Raw genomic sequence first — 21,710 nt, 5'->3', positions numbered from 1 at the left:
TGGCTGTCTTCCACAGTGGCTGTCTTGCACAAAGAAGCATCACCCACAGTTTCTTCTAAAAATGTTTAAATGCAATAAATGAATGATTAATAAAGAACCTGCAACTAATCTTATTCAAGTATTTGGTTTCCCTGAGATGGCGCGTCTTGTTGAATTCTCCTCAATGAAGTTGACAGTGGCAGTCTCCTGACAGCAGTATGTTTAGCCAACAGCACCATTTGCTGTGACTGGAGGCTTTGCCAGCACTGGTGCCTGATGTAAACACAGCCATCTGAGCAGCTCTGCTCAACCACAGCACCGCTTGGCCCCCTTGGGCCCAGGCCACCATACAAAGCAGTCCTCCGTGATTCACACTAAAATTTTAAATCAAGTGCGAATTCTCTGCACTTAATTGGGTGTTATTGGCGAAAAAGACAATGAACTGCAGGTCACATGGGAAAAAAGATCACACATGGGGGGGGGAGAGATTTCCGTACCATCAGTGTGAGATGCAGGGCACCACGTGCTACCCATCAATAGTGTTCATAGTCTTTTGCAGACCTGAAATCAATACAGACAAAATGTGGACTGTTATATCTGATATCCCACTTAGAGGAAGAGAGGAAAGAGAAGCAAGTTGGCAATATGTTAGTATGAAAGCACGTCTTGAAATTTAATTCAGTCTGGACGAAATACATCATTTAACTGCAGTTAATGTGGTCATGTGGTTGTGGATTCAGAAGGGACAATGGAAATGCAATGGTACTTGTAGCTCAATGCTCATTTTTTTGTAAGCAAACTGATAAAATGTACCTAATGAGCTTCACTGCTCTGTGCCTAAAGCAAAATACAGATTGAGCTAATGTTATCTTTTGGGATGTTGTGGAATGGCGCTCGCTTTGTCATCTCACTGGTGCTAAGAATTTACTGTGCAACACAGTGTAACTTAGTAAATTGCTTTCATTATTGCTTTACTTTAACCCGGTCCAACTGTATCAAGCTGGCACTCCTCCCCAGCATTGATTCCAGAACAGAAGTATGCATACTACAGTACATTTAACATTTTGTGAACGTTTTTTCGAGCGCTGGTGTGTTGACTTTCATACACTTTTCAGAGTCAAATCTAGATTTTATTTTGTTTATTACTAAATCTTCATCACAACCATTTAAATCATATTTATAATTAATCTTAATAAAAAGTAGTATAATATGCCAAACTAAGCGTAAATGACAGTAAAGACAACATGAGCCATATAAAGGCTTATGAATGGGCTTTGGAGTTTTGGCTTTTTGAGTTCCATAAGCCAAAAATGCTGTGAAGATAGAACTGATACTTAAATGAAACATCTAATATCTCCATTAAGGCTCCTGAGCTTTGAGGAAGCGGCCTCTGAGCAATAACATTTTCCTTCAGGTAATTCCTATTCTGAATATATCACAGTTCTGAACAGATCTGGCCTAATTTTACCACACTTTATAAAAGTCAAATTGAAACTCAAACGTGCTCCGCAAGTCAATGCTACGTGGGTGTATTCTAGGGTATCTGATCCCATCCCCTTATTTTAGTGATGCATGGTGTTTGGGTTCCTCTCTGACACAAAGCTAATGCGCTGTAATGGATCGCAAATGAACTGTGCCAAGGACACCACCAATTCATCACACCTGAGAGGGCTGCAGATTACACCGCTGCTATCGGGTAAAAAACTGTGAAATGCTTTGACTTCAAATGAATGGAGCAGGTAGAGTTAATCAGCATTTATGTTTGAATCTCCTTTCGCTGCTTAAAATCTGTAAAATGGCCGCCAAAGGAGAGGGGGGAGAGATTTAATGAATGATCCCCTTCAAACATTATCACAAAATTGGACTAATGTCGACTGCGTGGTCTACTACTGTGGAAATGAGATCAATTCTCTATAATTGGTCTAACTCAGGGTAATGCTCACTGAGGTTTTGCCATTCCACACAAGAATACATAAAGTGAAGTTATAAATATATCACAGCGGCGAGCAGAATTCCACATGCCAGAGCGGAGCCACGAATAGTCAAATGCCTTCTTTTAGATTCACTTCAAATTGAAAATAAACACAGGACAAAATAGGTCTAACACTGTGTCTACACCGGACGCGGCGCGACACGATAAAAGAAAGTAGAATGGTACATTTATTCATCACTGGATGCGGCGCAATGCGGCTTGTTCTTAAAACGTATTAAGAACAAGCCGTTTGTTGTGTTGCGTCAGTCATGTCCGGTGTAGAAACGGTGTAAAGGTTTTTTACATATCTCATGTGTAAACATCTTTTAAGATAGAAAAATAACAGTGTAGAGAATGTGGATAAACAGACATGCTCAAATTTGTTACCCTTACAGCTCATTGAAATAATGCTTTATTCCTCCTGATGAGTGATGAAATTAAAAGCTATTGTATCATGTTTACTTGCATGCCTTTGGTATGTCATAAAGTAAAGCAAAGAAGCTGTGGAAAGAGATGAATTATTGCTTATTCTACAAAGATATTCTAAAATGGCCTGGACACATTTGTTGGTACCCCTTAGAAAGTTTAATACATAATTGGATTTTTGTGATATTTCAAACTAATTAGTTTCTTTAATTAGTATCACACATGTATCCAATCTTGTAATCAGTCATTCGGCCTATTTATATGGAGAAAAGTAGTCACTGTGTTGTTTGGTATCACTGTGTGCCTCACACTGAAGATGGACCAGAGAAAGCAAAGGAAACAGTTATCTGAGGAGGAAAATATTATTATTATTATTATTATTATTATTATTATTATTATTATATTATTATTAAGAAGCTTAAGGTCCATTGAATTTTAGTCAACCTCCCTGGGTGCGGCCACAAGAGGAAAATCGACCCCAGATTGAACAGAAGGTTAGTGCGAATGGTAGAAAAAGAACCAAAGCAAAGCTGGGCTCCATGGAAGAAGACCTAGGAGGACTCCAATTATGAAAGAAAAACATAAAAAAGCCAGACTGGAATTTGCTCAAATTCATATTGACAAGCCATAATCCTTCTGGGAGAATGTCCTTTGGGCAGATGAGTCAAAACTGGATCAAGTCACATCGGCTCTATGTTCGGCTCTAACAAAAAAAAGCTTTCAGAGAAGTGAACACCATACCTACATTGAAACATGGAGGAGGCTCGGTTATGTGTTGGTGCTGCTTTGCTGCATCTGGCACAGGGTGCCTCGAATCTGTGCAGGGCACAATGAAATCTCAAGACTATCAAGGCATTCTGGAGTACAACGTACTGCCCAGTGTCAGTCTCTGTCTCAGTCGCAGGTCATGGGTCCTCCAACAGGATTATGACCCAAAACACACAGCTAAAATCACTCAAGAATGGATAAGAACAAAACATTTGACTATTCTGAAGTTGCCTTCTTTGAGTCGTGACCTGAATCCTATCGAACATCTATGGAAAGAGCTGAAACTTGCATTCTGGAGAAGGCACCCATCAAGCCTGAGACAGCCGGGCAGTTTGCTCAGGAAGAGTGGGCCAAACTACCTGTTAACAGGTGCAGAAGTCTCATTGAGAGCTACAGAACACATTTAAGGTGTGTAACAAAATTATAGGTTAGGGATCCCATCATTTTTGTCCATGACATTTTCATTTGTTTTATTATTTACAATATTATGTTAAATCAAAAATCAAAAGCAAAGTCTGATTCTATTAAATATGGAATAATCTATGGTGGCCAATTACTTTTGTCAGTTTCAAGAAAATTTGCATTCTTCATACTACGAAGGGTACCAACAAATTTGAGCACATCTGTATAACTCAAAATGTCTGCATAGGATAGTTCACCCAAAAGTGAAAATCTTTGATTTATTTATTCACCTTTTGGTCATTCAAAACTATGACTTAAAAAAATGATTAGATGATACCATTTGAATTGCATTGGTTTTGGTTTTCCATACAATAGAAGTAAAAAGGTGATGGGGATTGTTTAGTTAATAACATTCTATCTTAATTTTTTTCTGCAGAAGAACGTCATACAGGTTTGAAATGACAAGAAGGTGAGTAAATGACAGAATTTAACATTTTTCGGTGAACTATCCGTCAGGCAGATCATCTTACTCTCTCTTGTTCTTGTTTCAGCAAGAAACAAAACCCAAACATACATACAGTATAAGCCAACATCCATATATTTCTCTCAGAAGGGAAAACGTTCTAGAAGTGGAGGGCTGCTAAGCAGTTTTTTTATTTGCTTATGCAGATGTGATTCTCCAGTAGAGGGTCAAATGAGTGGGGGGGATGGAAGTTCTAGAATAGCATGAGAACTCCTACACACGCACCTGCCAGATATCAGGTATAGAGAAAAGCAAAACCAGAGAGAGAAAGCTGATAGAGACACTGGCGGATAGTGATAGAGACACTGGCGGAGGAGATAGAAGAAAGGAGGTAAGAAATAAGGACTGTGGAACAGACTGTTCTGTTGTACTCTGATCATTGCCACCACATTCAACCTGCTTTCAGAGCTGAATGGGAACGAGGATGATTCAAGCTGTGTTTCACCAGGGCCCTCTCCCAATCCTAATATTAATAATGCCCCTGAGACCCTCATTATGTTCCCTCGTCTCTGAGCTAGAGGAGAAGTTTGTCCTCTGATTCTGACAGAGGTTGTCTGGATGTCACAAAAAGCATCGGCTGTTTCTTACAGTGCACACTGCATTCGGCAAGTTCAAACTAAGACCTAGCTTGCAAATGCAAGTGACAAAAAGATATTCTTCCAAACAAATGAATTGTTTAATCTGATAATAGATTACATTGAACTTTGGATATAGTGATTTCTGTTGGATGTAATGTTAAACTAGGCCAAAATGTTATATGCGATCCTACTTGTAAGTCGCTTTAGATAACAGCTTCTGCCAAATGAATAAAGGTTAATGTAAATGTTTAGCATGGTAGTGATGTGCAATATACTTTTCATTTCAATTTCATTTGATTTATATATAGTAGTTGACTAAACATTCCAAACAAAATCGTATCTGATCACTTTCGGGTTGACTTTACCCTGTTATACACGTTTTCACGAGACGTTTACATAAGATGTGTTCTTGCATTCAAAAACAGCTAGACTGCGTGTAATCGAATACAACAGAATGCTGGACTCTCGAGGCGTGTTTTTAAAATGCCTGAATGCTTTTAACTTGACATGTCTTAAAAGTGCCACAACTGTGGCGGGATGCTCAAAACACAGCTTGACGCAGAGCAATAGACAAAACTGTTCGTATGAAAGTGCATGGCCATGGCAGCTGAGCTAATGCATTTAAAGCCTCAACTGAGAGACTGGTCACCATTATAGGATGTGTAGGCTTCCACAGTCTAAATAGACACCTATCTACTTTTCAAAGTAATTCTAATTGTACAGTCCATAATAAATGATCTTATGTCAAAATCTCTTTTGACTTTGTTGAAAATGTGTCTTAAGGCCTCTCTAGCTCATCTTTTGGATGTGTGTAGTACTCTTAAGATACAATGCTTATATGCGTGTACAAAATAACATTTTAAGACCATTTTAAATCATGTAAAATTGTCTTTTTTCATAAAACTGTTTCATTTTGTAAACTACTAACAATATTTCTCCCAGGTTTTGAATAAAAACATCATTTCTATTCACATTTATTTAGCAGAAAATCTGGTCAAAACAACAGAAAATATGCTCTGTCCTTTTTCAGACCTCAAATACTGGAAAGAAAATAAGTTCGTATTCACTTTTAAGCAATACAACAGTAATGTATATAGATACTTTATGTATGTATATGTTTTTTTACTTTATTTTCTTTGTTATATTCCTTTTGCACTTGACTTGACGTATTTTGGATGCTGTTGGAGCTACCAGACTTTGTAATTTAGCATAAAACCTTGGTAAACCAGACCCACATAAACTTAAATATATAAAAATACAAAAAACAAGTTAAATCCTTGACAACTACGACCAAATGAACAACCTTTTGCATGGTGCTGAGAGTGACAAACATGAGAATCATGGATAGCGAATTTAACATTATAGTGAAATACTCTGTGGGCTTTTCCATTAACCCACAGAATGTTTTGGCACGGAATGGACAGTAATGGGCCAGTGGCTCAAGAGTGTTTTTCTCACTCTTCATCACATCAGTGGTGTTTATAGGATAAGTGGATCATGGTATTGAAGTGTTACTAAAGGAGAGAAAAGCCATGTCTGCCTTGCCAATGAAATAAACCATGTAGAATATGATGCCATCGTAGGGCAGATGGGGATGACTGGATTTTTTCACTTACTTTATACAGGAAACTAGAAGGAGATGAACAGGGTTTCAGTGAGCCAATGTTTTGGGACAACTTCGCTGTAATGCTATGATACAATGTGTAATGCCACTCTGGATGCGGGTCATTAGCTGGGCAGATACATGCCAGGCTGGTAATCTTTATCTGATCTGTTGATGAGAGTAATCCCTCTTTACAGCAGTGCCAGGCAAAGCTAAGGCCCACTGCCTCTTAATTTATCTCTGCTTATGTCACACACACTCTTTATCAAATCAAAAACAGCTTACTGTAGTTGGATGTGCATACATCTATCACCGATACACATAACAAAACATTTTGATCAGACTATACGCTGTGACACCCAAGATGCAAGATGCAATTTGCCAAAACCAGCACACAGCCTACACTGCGGCCTCACTATAGTGCAGTCGACCTGAATGAATGCTGAGAACGAGACCTGACTCACTTGCTTAAAAAGAGCAGATTTGCGAGCATGAACAAGTGAAAGGTGAGAAATGTTTTATTATTTTTCACCCCTCCCGCTGAGACGGTGTGGGCTATCTCTTCAGATACACGGTTTGGCCGCATGCTAAAGAAAACAAAGCGCATGAAGTCCATTCATTAGTAACACCCCCCGCAGCCCAGAAAATATTTGTGGAAACTCAAAGCGTTCAGGAGAACGATCCGTCTTCTTGGGTAAAGTTGCTGTCAAAGAGATTCGAAATGATGAGTGTTGGGTTGTGTTGAAAATGCAAGGAACATAACTGCACCTCCTTTGTCACTGTGCTTTGCGGTGCTGTTTGTGCGCTCTCGCTGCGCCCTGCCCTTAAATTCATTGTTAATGTAATGAAGATTAATAACACAGATTTACCTGTAGTTCTGCGACCCCATCTAAGAACAGTACACCTGAGTCTGACTCACCACCCGACTCACTTGGCTGTGCCAAGATCGGAAGGCCCACCACATAGAGTACCAGCTTTTGTTTTATCACAGCAACATATCATTGTCTTTGCACAAATGTATCTGTGAGGTTCACTTTAATATATATAGTGTATATACACTCTGAGGACATATTCTAATCCTCAAGTGTCAACTACAATGATGCTGCAGGTGTCCAAAATAAGACGTTACCAAACTGTCAACTTTGACTGAGATGTGTCATAACAGCACCGTTTTTGTATAGTAGAAACCAATACTTTGTCCTAATTATCTCATTTGACTTGATGAAATTGAATGATGACATATGTTACCTAGTCTGTGAAAACCAAGCTAATGTAATTTTTGTGATTCACTGTTTTCTACATAAATCATTCTACATAATGTAACGAATATTCTGTAAAAATATAATCGTCATATTGAGGCCTGGTGGTAAGAGAGTTGGGCTTGTGATCAGAAGGTTGCCAGTTCTAATCTCAGGGCCAGCAGGTCATGACTGAAGTGCCCTTGAGCAAGGCACCTTACCCCTGATTGCTCTGCAATAATGTGTCACTGTAAAAAAAAAAACTACTTGTAAGTCGCTTTGGATAAAAGTGTCTGCCAAATGAATAAAAATGTAAAAAAAATTTTTTTTGATGTTTTGACTTTTAGCCTGCATTTCACAGATATTTTATTTAGAGGGTCAGATATTTTAATCAGTTAAGTAATGATAAAATATATATGCAGTGCTACTTATATACAGCGTGGACATTTAAACCTAACTTTAAATTGTATGAGTTTCATTACATCACACAGCTAGACCTTTCTCAGAACTCAAATTGCTTTGCTATTTATGCAATTCCTTTGAATTAAGGTAATTTCACTGGATGTATAAAGTTTATTTCAACAGAGTAACTGCAGAAGTACAGAACTTCAACATATTAATTATGGGCATACAGTAAATTTGACTAGAAACCTTTAAAATACTCTAAGTACATCATGTATTGTTTCATTATTTAAAACGTATAAAAAATGTGTTGTGACATATTTTACTCTTAAGTTATTCTCCTTTTGTCTTTGGACAAGGGAAATCACCCCTTAAGTGTCAGACTTAAGATGCTTTAAGATGCAACCAGGCCAAGAACTGACCGTTTTTATAAATGTGTTTTATTGCTTTTAGTGAATGTGAATCTTGAGTAGATGATATCTGTTTTTGTTAGCTGTCCACTGACCTCTTCTCGTGAACAGGGAAAAATGCCACTGGATTTGATGTGCAATCCAATGAAACAAAATGCAAAAAATTACAGTTTCTAAAGTATATATTTTGGGGCAGCTGTATGTTAATTAGGAACAAAATGTACTTAAACTACTAATAAATTCATATATTAAAAGCAATTCTAAAAGAGAGAGGGGTAAAGCGTTAACAAATAAATTCACAGACCAAATACAAGTATTGCTGTTGAAAATCAAAAATTAAACCTCCAACAGCTCTTGATAAGTTTTTGCAATATTGCTCAAAGCAGGCAGGTCGACACAAGTGTAGACCTCCATAATCAATACAGACTATATTTTATACAGCACTGAAAGAATGTCATTCTTAATTTAGCTTCTTAGGAAAATATTCCAGATACAAATATAAAACTCTCCAAATGCTCTTTTCATCCCATGTGTTTATTCCCTTTGCAAAAGCACCCTTTCACAGTCAGAAACACACATGCTGTTGTTTGTAAATCAACATCACCTGACAAACATACACAGCAGTCTATTTAAGCCATTAACCACATTCACAAGGAACAACCTAAAGAAGTATATTTAATATTCAAAATATACTAACGCCAAAAAGAAAGTAATCTGATGTTCGTTACTGCTTAAGGGAAGTCTAGCAGCACACGATATATAAGTCATTTGTTGGTGCAATACTCTAGATTGGTCTATAGTGCACTTCACATGTGGGTGGATATAAGAGTTAATGTTAAATATCTGAAGTGCTTGTAATATTGCTGAGGGCAGCCCAGTGAGGGTGTTTCCCCTCTCTCATCAGTTTGGAACACTCCAGGGACAAATTACACGAACACTCTTGCCCACCTGCACCCTGTAAATCTATTCTCCCCAACAAATCATTTTCTGTACTGACCACTGAGATTTACATCCTGTTCTATGAGATGTTGGTGCGAAACTGGTTCAGAGAGGCGGTACCTGCTTGATGGATTGAAGCGAAAGGTTGAGCGGTGACTGTTATTTGCTGTTTCAGCTAATTGCTTGTGTCATAGTTGGTGGATCTGTCCAAGGCTAAACCAAGAACATAAGAAATGCATATGCTCTCTATTTAGGTAGCAAAGTCATCTTTTATTTAAGACTTATCATGGACCTGCCTACTTTATTTAGCAAATAAGCTGCGTGTAATGTGCATTTAAACAGTATGGTATACTAAAGCTGTTTCATTTACATTAGACTCTAGAGTTTATGAGTTTATCCAGCTTAGATTTGTGTTACGGTCTGTTGTATTTATTTTTTGTGAGATACACAAGACTGACCACTTTTCAGGAGAGTTCTGGTAGTTTAATGCAATCGCTATATTTGTGTACTGTCTTACTAACAACCATGTACTAAGATCACCAATTTCCCACTTGATCCTACATGGTGGTTCACAGGCCCCACTTGATGCTCCAGCAAACCAAGATCATCTTCATCCAAGTATTTTAAAATTCTATACAGTGACAGTATGCTTTAAGCCTTAAGGGTCATCTGACAGACAAACCCTTAAGGATACATTAACAGACTAACAGATGTTAAGGGCACACTCGCAGATGTGGCCAAAGTCACTCATCTTGCTTTGGTAAACATGTGGTCACCGTCTAAAGGACATGGGAACTCATGCTCAATAAGATCAAGATGTACAGTAACTCAAGTACTCAAGTTAACTCATTTGTAAACCCTTTCCTAATTAAAATCACCCTTTTTAAGCTATAGAGTGCTCTAGTCTAGAGGCACTAGAAGATGTGTATCTTAATGCAGTACACAGATTGCATATGGACGTGTGCCACAAAGCCCCAGGTCATCTTCTGTAACTCCTTTGAGCCCTATTGAGAATGAAGTTTATTTGTTTGGTATTCTCGAGGACCTCACAAGGTCACATTGCTAGACCAAAGAGCATGACAGGAAATATGTGCCTGTGTATATTGACCATGGGTGAGTTCTTCCCCGAGGTGTGCCCTGTGGCAGTTGCAGATGTATGTCCTTTTATCTGCTTTCATTGTTGTAACATTCATTCTAATGGACAGGACTGTGCTTTTACTAAACCCCGTTTCTTATTAGGCTTTACATATGTCTGTATTGCTGCGCGTCCCTGTCGCTGTCCGTGGTGCTGAATAGAGCCACTGAACAATCGTTACCACATAGCAGCACACTAGAGCGCAGGCCTGAGAGAAAGGGGGTGGGTGGTGCGTTTCCGTAAAAACTGACAGGAACACACGTGCACCTGGTAAGATAGACCCTCTAATGAAAAATGACACTAGACGTAATTAGCCGTCGAACAAAGAGAAGGAACGACAAAAGCCCACACTGGTCTTACCTTCCAAGCAACATGTCCTCCACAGTCCCGAATGGGTCATCACCTCTTCGTTCTTCTTGCTGGTCTCGTTCTCGTTGTTTGTCTTGATCTTACAGACGCCGCGCGAGTACAGCCAGTAGTCCGTGCCCACCGCGATGGTCATGAGGCTGAAGGCAGCGAACGCACCCACCGTCGTCAATAACATCTGAACTCCGCGGTCAAACACACCCATGTTTCCGCATTCCATGAAAGGGGGACCCCCCTTCCTCTTGATGTATAGGAAATAAATATTTGAAAATTTACGGGACCAAACCAAATTTAAAAAATGGGATATATTTAAGCGAAAGGAGGGGGAAGGGGGTGGATGCGGTAGGAACCTTATGGTTGCGTTTGGGTGAGAACCGATTAAGTAAGAAATAGGTGAGCCTTTATGGCTATTTTTTAAGGGTAAGGGTAATTTTTAGCACACTTTACCTGCTTATGTAATGTTATTTTTCCAACAACGAATAATTTGAACCTTTTTTACGTCCTTTTCTTTATCGAGCGAGGTAAGATATGCAGCAGCTAGCGCTACAGTTTAACTTACGCGAACATACAGGCTGCAGAGCCACTAATCAAAGATAATACAGAAATATACACTTTACTGCTTATAGCCTAGGCCTTTAATAATACCACAAGCATGTCATTCAAACGAAAATGCAACAGTGCTGTATATTTATATGATCTTTTAGCAAATGTTACCAGCAACGCTGGCAGAGATTTTGAGCAATACGAGAATGTAATTATGACAATTGAGGGCGCATAAATAGCCGGTAGTTTATGACGTGTGAGGGTTTGGGGTTAAATACAGCTTTAGGAACAATTAATACGAAAATAACAGGCGTTAAAGGGGTGGAGAGTTGATAGAGTAATGGAAGGCTTTGCCTTGAATCTGAAATGTATCTAAACAATTCGATGTGTTACAACAACTGTTGACCTACGTAGCTGCAAATTGTCCAACAAACACACCGTCCTCACTTAATATGGCTAAGCAAACCCTAGTCTATTCTAATAATGAGGGAAGAGAGACAAGGGGACCAGAGAAAAAATAAGGACGGGGAAAGCTCTATTTAGTTACAGGCGCAGAAAAATATAGGAGAGATGTATGGGAAGGATAGTCCAGTTCAAAACCAACGAAAGGAATGTCCAGAATTAAGACGGTAAATCTAATATACTGCTTATGCCGTTAACATCAATTTGACAAATCAAGTCAACGGTGGAATAAAAAAATCACCGTAAGCTAAATAAATTAATCAACATAAATGAAAATGGAAGAAAACAACTAGATATCCTTTTTCCTAAAATTCTGATCCCCCGTTTCCATATGTATCTCCTAGCTCTTTGAAGGTTTCTTCCGAAAATGGCAATCTGCGGTTAAATAGGGTACCGTCGACGATCCGGTTAGAGCAGGGAGCATCCAGCAGAACGAACCGACCATTACTCGTCATAGAGCCGGCTAGAGGAGAACAAGAATGCGGAGGCGCCGGAACTGCTGTATTCTACACCCGCCAGTGATGCTCGGTTATCCAAATCCGTGCTGGCTTTCTCGCACCCAGAACCGCAAGCAGTATCGTCCCGTTTGCAGATCCCTTGCGCCATGTAAAAGAATAAAAGACCTGAGATGAAGGAACTTGATGTGCTGGGAAAGGAGGATAAGGATCTGGCTCTCTCCCCTTCGCTTGTGTGCTAGTGACAAATTTGGAGAGGGATGTAGGCAGGCGCGCTGTGGCTCAGAAAGCGGTTGAGCGAGAGAGTGAGGCAGAGAGAGAGACAGAGAGAGAGAGAGAGCGAGAGAGAGAGAGAGAGAGAGAGAGAGAGAGAGAGAGAGAGAGAGAGAGAGAGAGCGAGAGAGAGAGAGAGAGAGAGAGAGAGAGACAGAGAGAGAGAGAGAGAGAGAGAGAGATTATACAACCGGGAAGGGGTGTGCGGCGACAGAAAAGGCCGCTGTGAGATGGGTGCAGATTGGAGATTTTATCCAAAGCGTAACTGTGTTTGCATTTAAAACTCTCTTATTTGGACGGAGCAGAAACCACGGATACAGCTTCCCGTTTTAACGCGTTTTATGTGTTTTTAACGACGCCGAATGCTGCTTTATGCGAAACGGTTCACCCTCCAAAAAAACTCGTATGAACGTAATATTTATTTTTCAATGCCGCATACACTGCTTTTATTGAAAAACTGAAGCCATTACGCTTGAACCCTTTCATTTATTGTTTGCATATTCGATATTTCGTTATGCATGATCCTATGTCTTTGCAGAAACATCCTTATGCGTCCGTTGCCCGATTTATAAAGCGCATTGAAGTACCTCCTTCAATTAGTTAAATTGCAATAAATTGACGTTATTTTAAGAAAAAGCACATATGGTTTTCAATGTCGACCTTTGGGATTCGTGCAGGGTTGATTGAAGCGCGTCCGCTTTTGGTTTATAAGGCATTACGCGTACAGACCATTGCAGTTCAGACAAGCAAAAAACATTCATTATCCGATTCATTGTATAATGTGCACATGCACAGTGTTTTAAGAGCAAAAACTCATGTGGTTGCAGATCAGCACGATAAAGTGCGTCTCCAACATCGATTTTCCTCATTCAAGCGCTAAAACAGGACGCGTTTAAACGTGTTTTGAGATCCCATGCGTGCCACGCTACAGCTCTCTTTTAGAGCCCTTTTAAGTTGCATGCATACAGCAACCAACTCTACCGCCCCCTTCTCCGGACCAAAGGACATGCTTAAAATTCTAGTCTGGTACAGTGCTGGACCACTCCGGATTCAAAGCGCAGACGACAGAGATGAGGAGAGCACACTAACAGACACACAGAGGAAGGGAACAAAATATATAGGGTAGTAGATCTAGTGAAGCAGGGAATTGTGGAGTGATTTCAAACCTGCAGAGAACGAGTGAGATAAAGAAGCGTATAGGGCATATGCTCATGAATGCACATAAATAAAATGCCATATTACAATGCATTTCAAGTCATGATTATCAATAGGGACGGCACAGCAGTGAAAGTGGATAAATAGCTAATGCAGCAAACACCAACATGGAGACATGGCACGCACGGGCCATCAATCTATTCCAGCGCAACCTTCAAATCTACACCCAGGTTAAACTGAGAAATATGGTATGCGAGGCATGTAAAATTGGGGACAAAGATAATGGGCTTGGCTGCATGAGTGGTGCAGGCTGGTCTCCATCATTAGTCTCTGTGTGTTTGCCCACTTCGTTCCTGCACACTAATCCGGCCTCTATTAGCTGTGTCATGATCACTGGAATGAACAATGAGCAAACAGGAGTTCTGGCTTTGACCACTGAGCCTGACTGTGTGATCTACTGTGAACCAGTAGGGAATTATTAAACGGACATGAATGGATCACTTTTTTGGGGATAAGGTTGTAATCAGTGTAAGGGAGCTCTTGTTCCCCATTAGTAATGTATGGGTGGGTAGTGACCATGTTTTCACCAACACTAATAAAAAACACAAATTACACATATCAAATTGTGCAATAATTAGCTTTTTGTGCACATAACATTGACAACAAAAGTGTATTACCTGTGAAATAGTACCCAGGCTACCGCTGTGCTTATTATCAGTTTATAGCAAACATTTTGAGGTGCTTGGAGTTTATTATCATGGGGTTTAAAGTAATACTGAAATTCAGCGTGGCTCCATTATCCCTGAGCAGGTTTTGGATATTGTGGCTCCTGCTGGCTTGGGCTACACTGACACATGGAAAACACTGGCGTTGGAAATCGTTTCATTGAGCCAGGAGTGTGCATCCAAGGCCCGGCATGCACTTGTGGTACATCCTTCCCATGTGGACCTTTAATGTCTGCTCAACATTAGCTTGCAAAAGACCAGCGCTAATCAACTGCTTGTTAAAACACCCCCTGAGCATTAAGGAATGCTTAAAGTGAATTGTGCTCTGGAGTAGAGAGAGAGAGGGAATCTGAAAGAGAGGAAGAGACAGTCATGGATAAGGTAGTTCTTTAAACTGCAGTCTATTTTTGTGGTTTCTTTAATTGGATGTGATTATGTGGACTCTCTTGGTAAACCTCGCCTCGGGGCATACTCTGTCTTTGGGGTAGACAGTATTCCCTGGGATGAAGGTCCCATGGATTATTGATACACTGGGTTGAAAATACCTCACCTTTGTTTTGATAAAGAATTGTGGTCTTAGTCAGGGATATGGAAGATTGGATGGAATGTTCTCATTAACGTTGCATTTTTAATGTTTGGATCAAGTAATTTTTAGACAAAGATTCTGCATTTATCATAAAAACAGTTCAAACCTGGCCATTTGTAACATGTCATTGGAGTAACTATGTTCTATGTAGGCATACATAATGTGTGCTTTGTCATCTACAGTAGGGATGTCCAACTTTAAATATTTTATTAAAGATGCATTAAAAAATTGTATGCATGTGTCATTAGTGATAGGAGTATAAACTGAAGCTTGAGAAGAATGTCTCCAAAATATTACCACAAGAAAGGATAAGTAGTCAATGTTTGTTCCTGTGAGCTTTTTGTCTTTCAGTGGATCTTTTCCTGATACGTTGTGGTTTTCCTTTTTGTGAAATGAGCAATTTTCGTGAAAATGTGAATAGAAATGTAAGGACATGGAAAAAAGTAACTATTTTATGTTCTATGAAGAGGCATCACTTCTCCGTTTGTTGGGTATGCTTCTGGTTTGTGAATTTTAATTCATAGAGTCAAAAGTTTGTCGTACTCCCGAAACCGTGTCCTTTTTTGTTACATAAACTCGTACATTAAAACATGGTGCAGTCAACTGTGTGAAATACATTTAAAAAAAATTAGCGCTGTCAAATGAATAATTGTGAATAAAAGTTTTGTATAAAAAAACATACATGCACACTTACTTGCATTTAGGGAGTATTTATATGTACTTATTTATATTTTTGTATAATTTAAATTATATATAAACATTCATTGTTTTTGGTATTTTATATTTTTCTTAAATACTGTATATACACGTATGTACAGTAATCTTCAAAATAATAGCAGTCCTAGATCACTCACCAGATCAGTCACTGTTTTTTATTTAAATTACATATCTATATGGCAAATATTTTACTAATAGGTGTAGTAGAGTAATAGAAAACCAACAGACCCAACAGTCATGACATGTATGCTGCTAATTCTGTGTAATTGAATCATTAATTGTAAAGAGCGTGTTCTAAATAATAGCAGTGTGGAGTTCAAATAGAGAGGTAAATCATTCGGTGCAAAAACAGGTGTCAAACAAGTGGCCCTTGTTTAAGGACGAAAGCAGCAAATGTTGTAATGTGCATTTCCCTCTGAAAATCTGAGTAAAATGGGTCGTTCCAGACATTGTTCATAAGAACAGTTTACTTTTATTAAAAAATTGATCAGAGAGGAAAATATATAAAGAAATGAAAAAAATGATAGACTGGTCAGCTAAAATTATATCAAATACTTTCAAATGGGAACCGAAACCAGAAAGATGTGGAAGAAAACTAGCATTCGAATGGATAAAAAAACAGCCAAAATGTCAAAGACTCAGCCAATGATCAGCTCCAGAGTGATCAAAGAAAGTCTGATGTTACCTGTGAGTACTGTAACAATAGAAGACGCCTCTGTGAAGCCAAGCTATCGGCAAGAAGCCCCTGCAAAGTCCCATTTTTGAAAAAACAATATGTGCTGAAGAGGTTACAATTTGCCAAAGAACACATTGTCTGGCCTAAAGAGAAATGGCCAGTATTTTGTGTATATGAAAGCAAGATTGTTCGTTTTGGGTCGGGGGCGCAGACAGTTTGTCAGAAGACCCCCAAACACTGGATTCAAGCCACAGTACACTGTGAAGACAAGTGTGGCGCAAGGTGGCACAAGCATCATGATATGGGGATGTTTCTCATACTATGGTGTTGGGCCTATTTATCGGATTCCGGGGATCATGGATCAGTTTCTTTACATTAAAATACTTCATGTTGCCTTATGCCGAAGAGGTTTCAACAAGACAACGACCCCAAACACACCAGTAAGCGAGCAGCATCTTGGTTCCAGACCAACAAGATTGACTTTTTGAAGCCCAATCTCCAGACCTTAATCCAATAGAAAACTTGTGGGGTGATATCAAAAACGCTGTTTCTGAGGCAAAACCAAGAAATGCAGAGGAATTGTGGTCTGTAGTGCAATTGTCCTGGGCTGGTATACCTGCTGCAAGAAGTTGGTTGACTCCATGCAACACAGATGTGAAGCAGTTTTCAGAAACCGTGGCTATACAACTGAATATCAGTTCAGTGATTCACAAGAAAGCTAAATCTTCAAGCATTTTCAATTTCATACAGTAAATGTTTGACTTTGTAAAGAAAAATGCAGACACTGCTATTTTTTTGAACAGCCTTACATAATTTTTTCTTCCCTTTCTGTAGAGTTTACATTATTTTTACTTAATGACTGGCTCCATCAACAGGTCTAAGTTAAAATAAATAACTATCAATCATATGCTAAAAGAGAGATTTTGTAAAAACATCCCCAAAGTTTTCTTGTCACTGGAATGCTGGGTATTGTAGAGTTCTGATACACACTGTGAGGAATATTGTATTGACTAAGGGGAGACACCGACATATATGTCACGGATCTCGAGGAGAGATCTCAGGGGAGAACCCAAGTGCAGGCAGACACGGATGAAGGGGTTAACAGATCTACTTTAATTATAAAAGACAAGAACAAAAACAAACACCCAACGATGGGGAAAAACTAACTAGACAAAATACAAAAAAACAGAACTTAAATTCTTCCCACAAGGGGGGCAAAAATAAACAACCACGAAAAAACCAGGAACTAAGAACCATACATATACTACAAACAAGACCAGGGAACTTGGACACATGGCATGAAACAAGTACGGCGTACAGGTACAGGTACAGGTACAGGTACAGGTACAGGTACAGGTACAGGTACAGGTACAGGTACAGGTACAGGTACAGGTACAGGTACAGGTACAGGTACAGGTACAGGTACAGGTACAGGTACAACGAACGAGCACAAGACAATAGACAAGAGGGCATTTTATAGGGAGACTCACAAAGGAGATAACAATGGGCAGGTGTGGGTACTGAAACACTCAGGGAAGGTTAACGAGACAAAATGGCGGGAAACACTGACGAGACACGAGAAAGCACATGGCAAGTCAAAATCAAAACAAAGCCATGCCTTTCTCACACAAAACCTAAGGCTATGCCATGACTCCGCTGCAAGACCAAGAATAAACATGACATGATGGCGGAATCATGACAATATATGCCGGGAATTTGAAAGCCTCACATTTCTGACTTACCATATGCCTTCACCTATTCAGCTACTATTTTCTGCTTGTACCCAGATACACACAAACACAGCTTCCTACGAATCTTACTTCTAGCAAAGTATTTTGCTTTAACTATTTCTCCCTGTTCTCTGACGTCAGTACAGTGCACCAGAGCGCCCTTTTCATTTTATATGGGGCCAGATTAGCTTTGTTAACAGGCGAGTGCTGTGTATCGAGCCCAGAACATTTAGATCAGCCCGAACTATCACAGTAAACAACGAAATCTTTGCCATTGTTTTCCATACAGTTAAAAGTGTGACGCAATCTCCTATCTTATCTCTCTGAATTCCATTTTCTCTCAACCACCCCCCCCCCCCCCCCCCATCCCAAACCCTTTTCCCGTTTCTCTCCTGCCTTGTGTGAACCTCTCTCCTGTTTTCAGGCTAGGGAGAACAGAACAGAGCTGAGGGAGAATCAATATGTTTTCAATTTGCAGCAGCGGCTTGCTCCCTCGCATTCTAATTACACCTTCTGCTCTTTCTAAGTCTCCCGGCAAGAGAGAGAGATAGAGAGAGAGAGAGAGAGAGAGAGAGAGAGAGAGAGAGAGAGAGAGAGAGAGAGAGAGAGACGCTGCCACCACCATTCATAGCATCTCTAAAACATCCAACGGCAGTAATATGTTTGAACTGTCAGAGCCTAATGCTAAATATGATCATGATGTCATAACTGCATTATACAATTATTGCCCAAGCCAATCAGCAGGACCCTGAAGAAACTCTTTTGCAAAGTTGAACCAAAGTCCACTCACTCAATTACTCAAAGTAATGCCTCTTATTATATGGCATTTTGGGGACACAACATGTAGAAACATGCAGTTGGATGTTTAACCATCTATATATATTTGCCATCTCTAACCTATAATATTCAAAGAACTACAAAAGCTAAACAAACATAAGGCCAAGTTTGATGTAATCCTAAAGCAAATTACATCCACAGAGCTAAAATTCAAGCCAGCACAACCAACCTAAAAGCTGCCATGCTAAGGTTAATGTTATGTTATTAATAATAAGAGCTTGCTCATGCTAGAGTTGTAAAAGAGAAAGCGAACAATGTAAAAAACTATAGGAAGACCTCTCGTTCCAGTTCATTTCGCTTTAATATTGTGTCACCACTAAACACACAGCAGAAAGCCTCCTCAGGCTTCTCTCACTCACCAATCATTTTTACATGTTATTTATTCAATGTGGTGCAATACACTAAAAGTACACACTGTAAGGCCATCTTAACCAGGACTCTGTATAACTGATATTGTTATTTATATTAAATGTAATTATTTATTAAATATATTAAGACTTTTACAAGACTACACTGATGTTGGAATTCAAATTAAAACGGGAATGACCATTTAGTGGTTAAACAGCTCCCTCATGTGGAATATAATGTAATATAGGCAACTTTACAACTTGTACAGTTGAGTATAGTACAAAGTATTTACATTTCAAACAACCCTTGTAGGTAGCCAGTTTTAAGGACTTCGGTTTGGAATAATCCTTGAATATGGCTGCCATAATTTAAAATATGATTTATTCCATTTGGAATGCAGAAGTAATATTTGTCATGATTCTGCCTCGTCTGGTCATATTTTCTTAGTCTTGTGGCAGGATCATGACAGGCCAACGTGATTAGTGTAGAGAGAGACATTGTTTGTTTTGAAATGTCATGCGCTCTCCCTGGTCTCGTTTTTATCCCCGCCCTCTCGTTTCCTCATTCACCTGTTCCCCCCTTGATTTGGTTTCCTATTTTAAGCCCTCGTGTTTCCTGTCCTGTCCTGCTGCGTTGTGCTTCATGTTTTGTTCCGGCCTGCCTTGTCTTATGTGTCTGCTGTTTCCCTGCATGTATGGGTTATGAAAAGGACTTTGTTTTACCCCTCGTGGCACGTGTTATGTTATTCCTTGTTCGAGTTCCTGTTTCCCCATTGCGGGATTATTAAAAATAAATGTTTTATGTCTACCTGACTGCCTGTTGGGTTCTCTCCGTGAACATTCCTGACAAATATTTAAGGAGATAACTCGTGTTTTAAAATGCAACAAGTCTAAAAAAAACTATTACAACTATTTAGAAAAAGTTTTTTCATACAAATCTGTATTTGAAGAAAGAAATTACTAATTTGTTTGCTAATGCTCTCTTCCGTAATCTAGTTGTCATTTTATTTACGTTTATGGATTTGGCATATGCTTTTATCCATTGCATTATGCTATACGTTGTATCGTAGTATGTACAATCCCTTGTGATTGAACCCATTAACTTGGCATTGCTAGCGCCATGCTCTAACCATTGAGCCACAGGAAAGCTTACAATATCAGACATCCCAAGTCTCCCGGAAGTTCCGTGGGATGTGCTTTCGGGATACCTCCCTGAAATGCTTTTTTGCAGGTTGAGATGTCTGCAATATAGTTGTTGTGTTTTTTCAGGAAAATGCTTTAATGAGCGTCATTGACTTATAGTAAAAAATAATGATGCAAAAATCAAGTGTACATAAGAATTTTTTTTCACATGTTAATAATAAACTTAAATTTAAATTTTTTGCTAAGATTCAGAATGAGCAGAACATTTTCACATTAAAGGTGTCTTTGTCTCTCTGCTGAGCAGTATGCTACTGTAATGAAGGTGAATGTAACTAAGCTACTTTTGTAAAGCAGGGGAAATGTTTAGAATTCCCTGCTTTAACCAGCTTATTCATTTCAGTGAGTCTTTGAGCATTTGAAATGTCTTTTGACAGGAGAAAGAAGGAGCAAAGTTAAAAGTTATTTTGTTTATTACAAAGGACGAATATTTGGTCTAGGTCATTTTAAACAGCACAAATTGTGTTTTTACTTAGTTCTCAGTAGAAGTATTCTCTTGTCCATTCGTTGAGGAATATAAGGCATTCCGATTTTGGAGAAACTAGACCACTTTCTGGATGCCGTGGAAAAACTACCAGGTACAGTAAAAAAATGAACTGTCGTAAGTTTTACTTAACCCATCCTTGTTCACAGTACATGAATGTACACTTAATATAAACAAGTTTATTCAACATGACTGGTTGAGAGGGGTTTTCAGTTCCCAGCATGCTTTGCATAAGACTGCATTTAGGCAGTAAATTTAAAAATGTACTATTTTAAATGTTTTTCAGTAAAGAAAAAAGACTGTTCTTTATGTTCCTTTTTCTTTCAGGTTTGAAAGAGTTTGTTGTATTTTTTTGTTTTAGGGTTGCCATTGTTTATAAGAGTGGTATGTGCTTAGGCTGTGAGAGGTTAAGGTACGCATATGATGTCTACTGCATCATTCAATAAGCATTAACTCTACTAACGCCAGTACTGAGATGCCTCTCATCTGATTTGCTCATTGTGTTTTGACTTACATGCATTACATTTATTTTGTTCATACAACTAAAGTGTTCAAATTACTTAATATAGTTTTAAAGGAAATTAAACAAATCATTATTTTGAGTGCACTTTGCTCTTTGTCAAGCACCTCAGCCCTTGGGAGTGGTGTAATTTTCACCCAGACATCATTTGCCAAATCATTAGTTGTAAAATCACAAGTACACTATGTGGACAAATCTGACATCCCCAAAGACAATTTAGAGTTTTGTAAGACAGAACAGTCATAACTTTTGCCTTACA

General features: G+C 39.0%; 1 protein-coding gene across 1 annotated transcript in view; it reads right to left on the bottom strand.

Moving 5' to 3' along the window:
• The window catches only part of cacng2a (calcium channel, voltage-dependent, gamma subunit 2a), a gene marked incomplete at both ends in the record, with an annotated part of 47,247 nt that extends 36,286 nt beyond the window's left edge, over nucleotides 1-10,961 (bottom strand). Inside the window, one exon of the mRNA XM_079455475.1 lies at nucleotides 10,736-10,961. Coding sequence (XP_079311601.1) covers nucleotides 10,736-10,961 — 226 coding nt within the window. The remainder of the gene's footprint in view (nucleotides 1-10,735) is intronic.
• Nucleotides 10,962-21,710: the final 10,749 nt, after the last annotated feature.

Source organism: Barbatula barbatula, assembly GCF_947034865.1.
Source record: "Barbatula barbatula genome assembly, chromosome: 5".
Classification (NCBI taxonomy): domain Eukaryota; kingdom Metazoa; phylum Chordata; class Actinopteri; order Cypriniformes; family Nemacheilidae; genus Barbatula; species Barbatula barbatula.
This window is presented reverse-complemented; position numbering and strand designations above follow the sequence as displayed.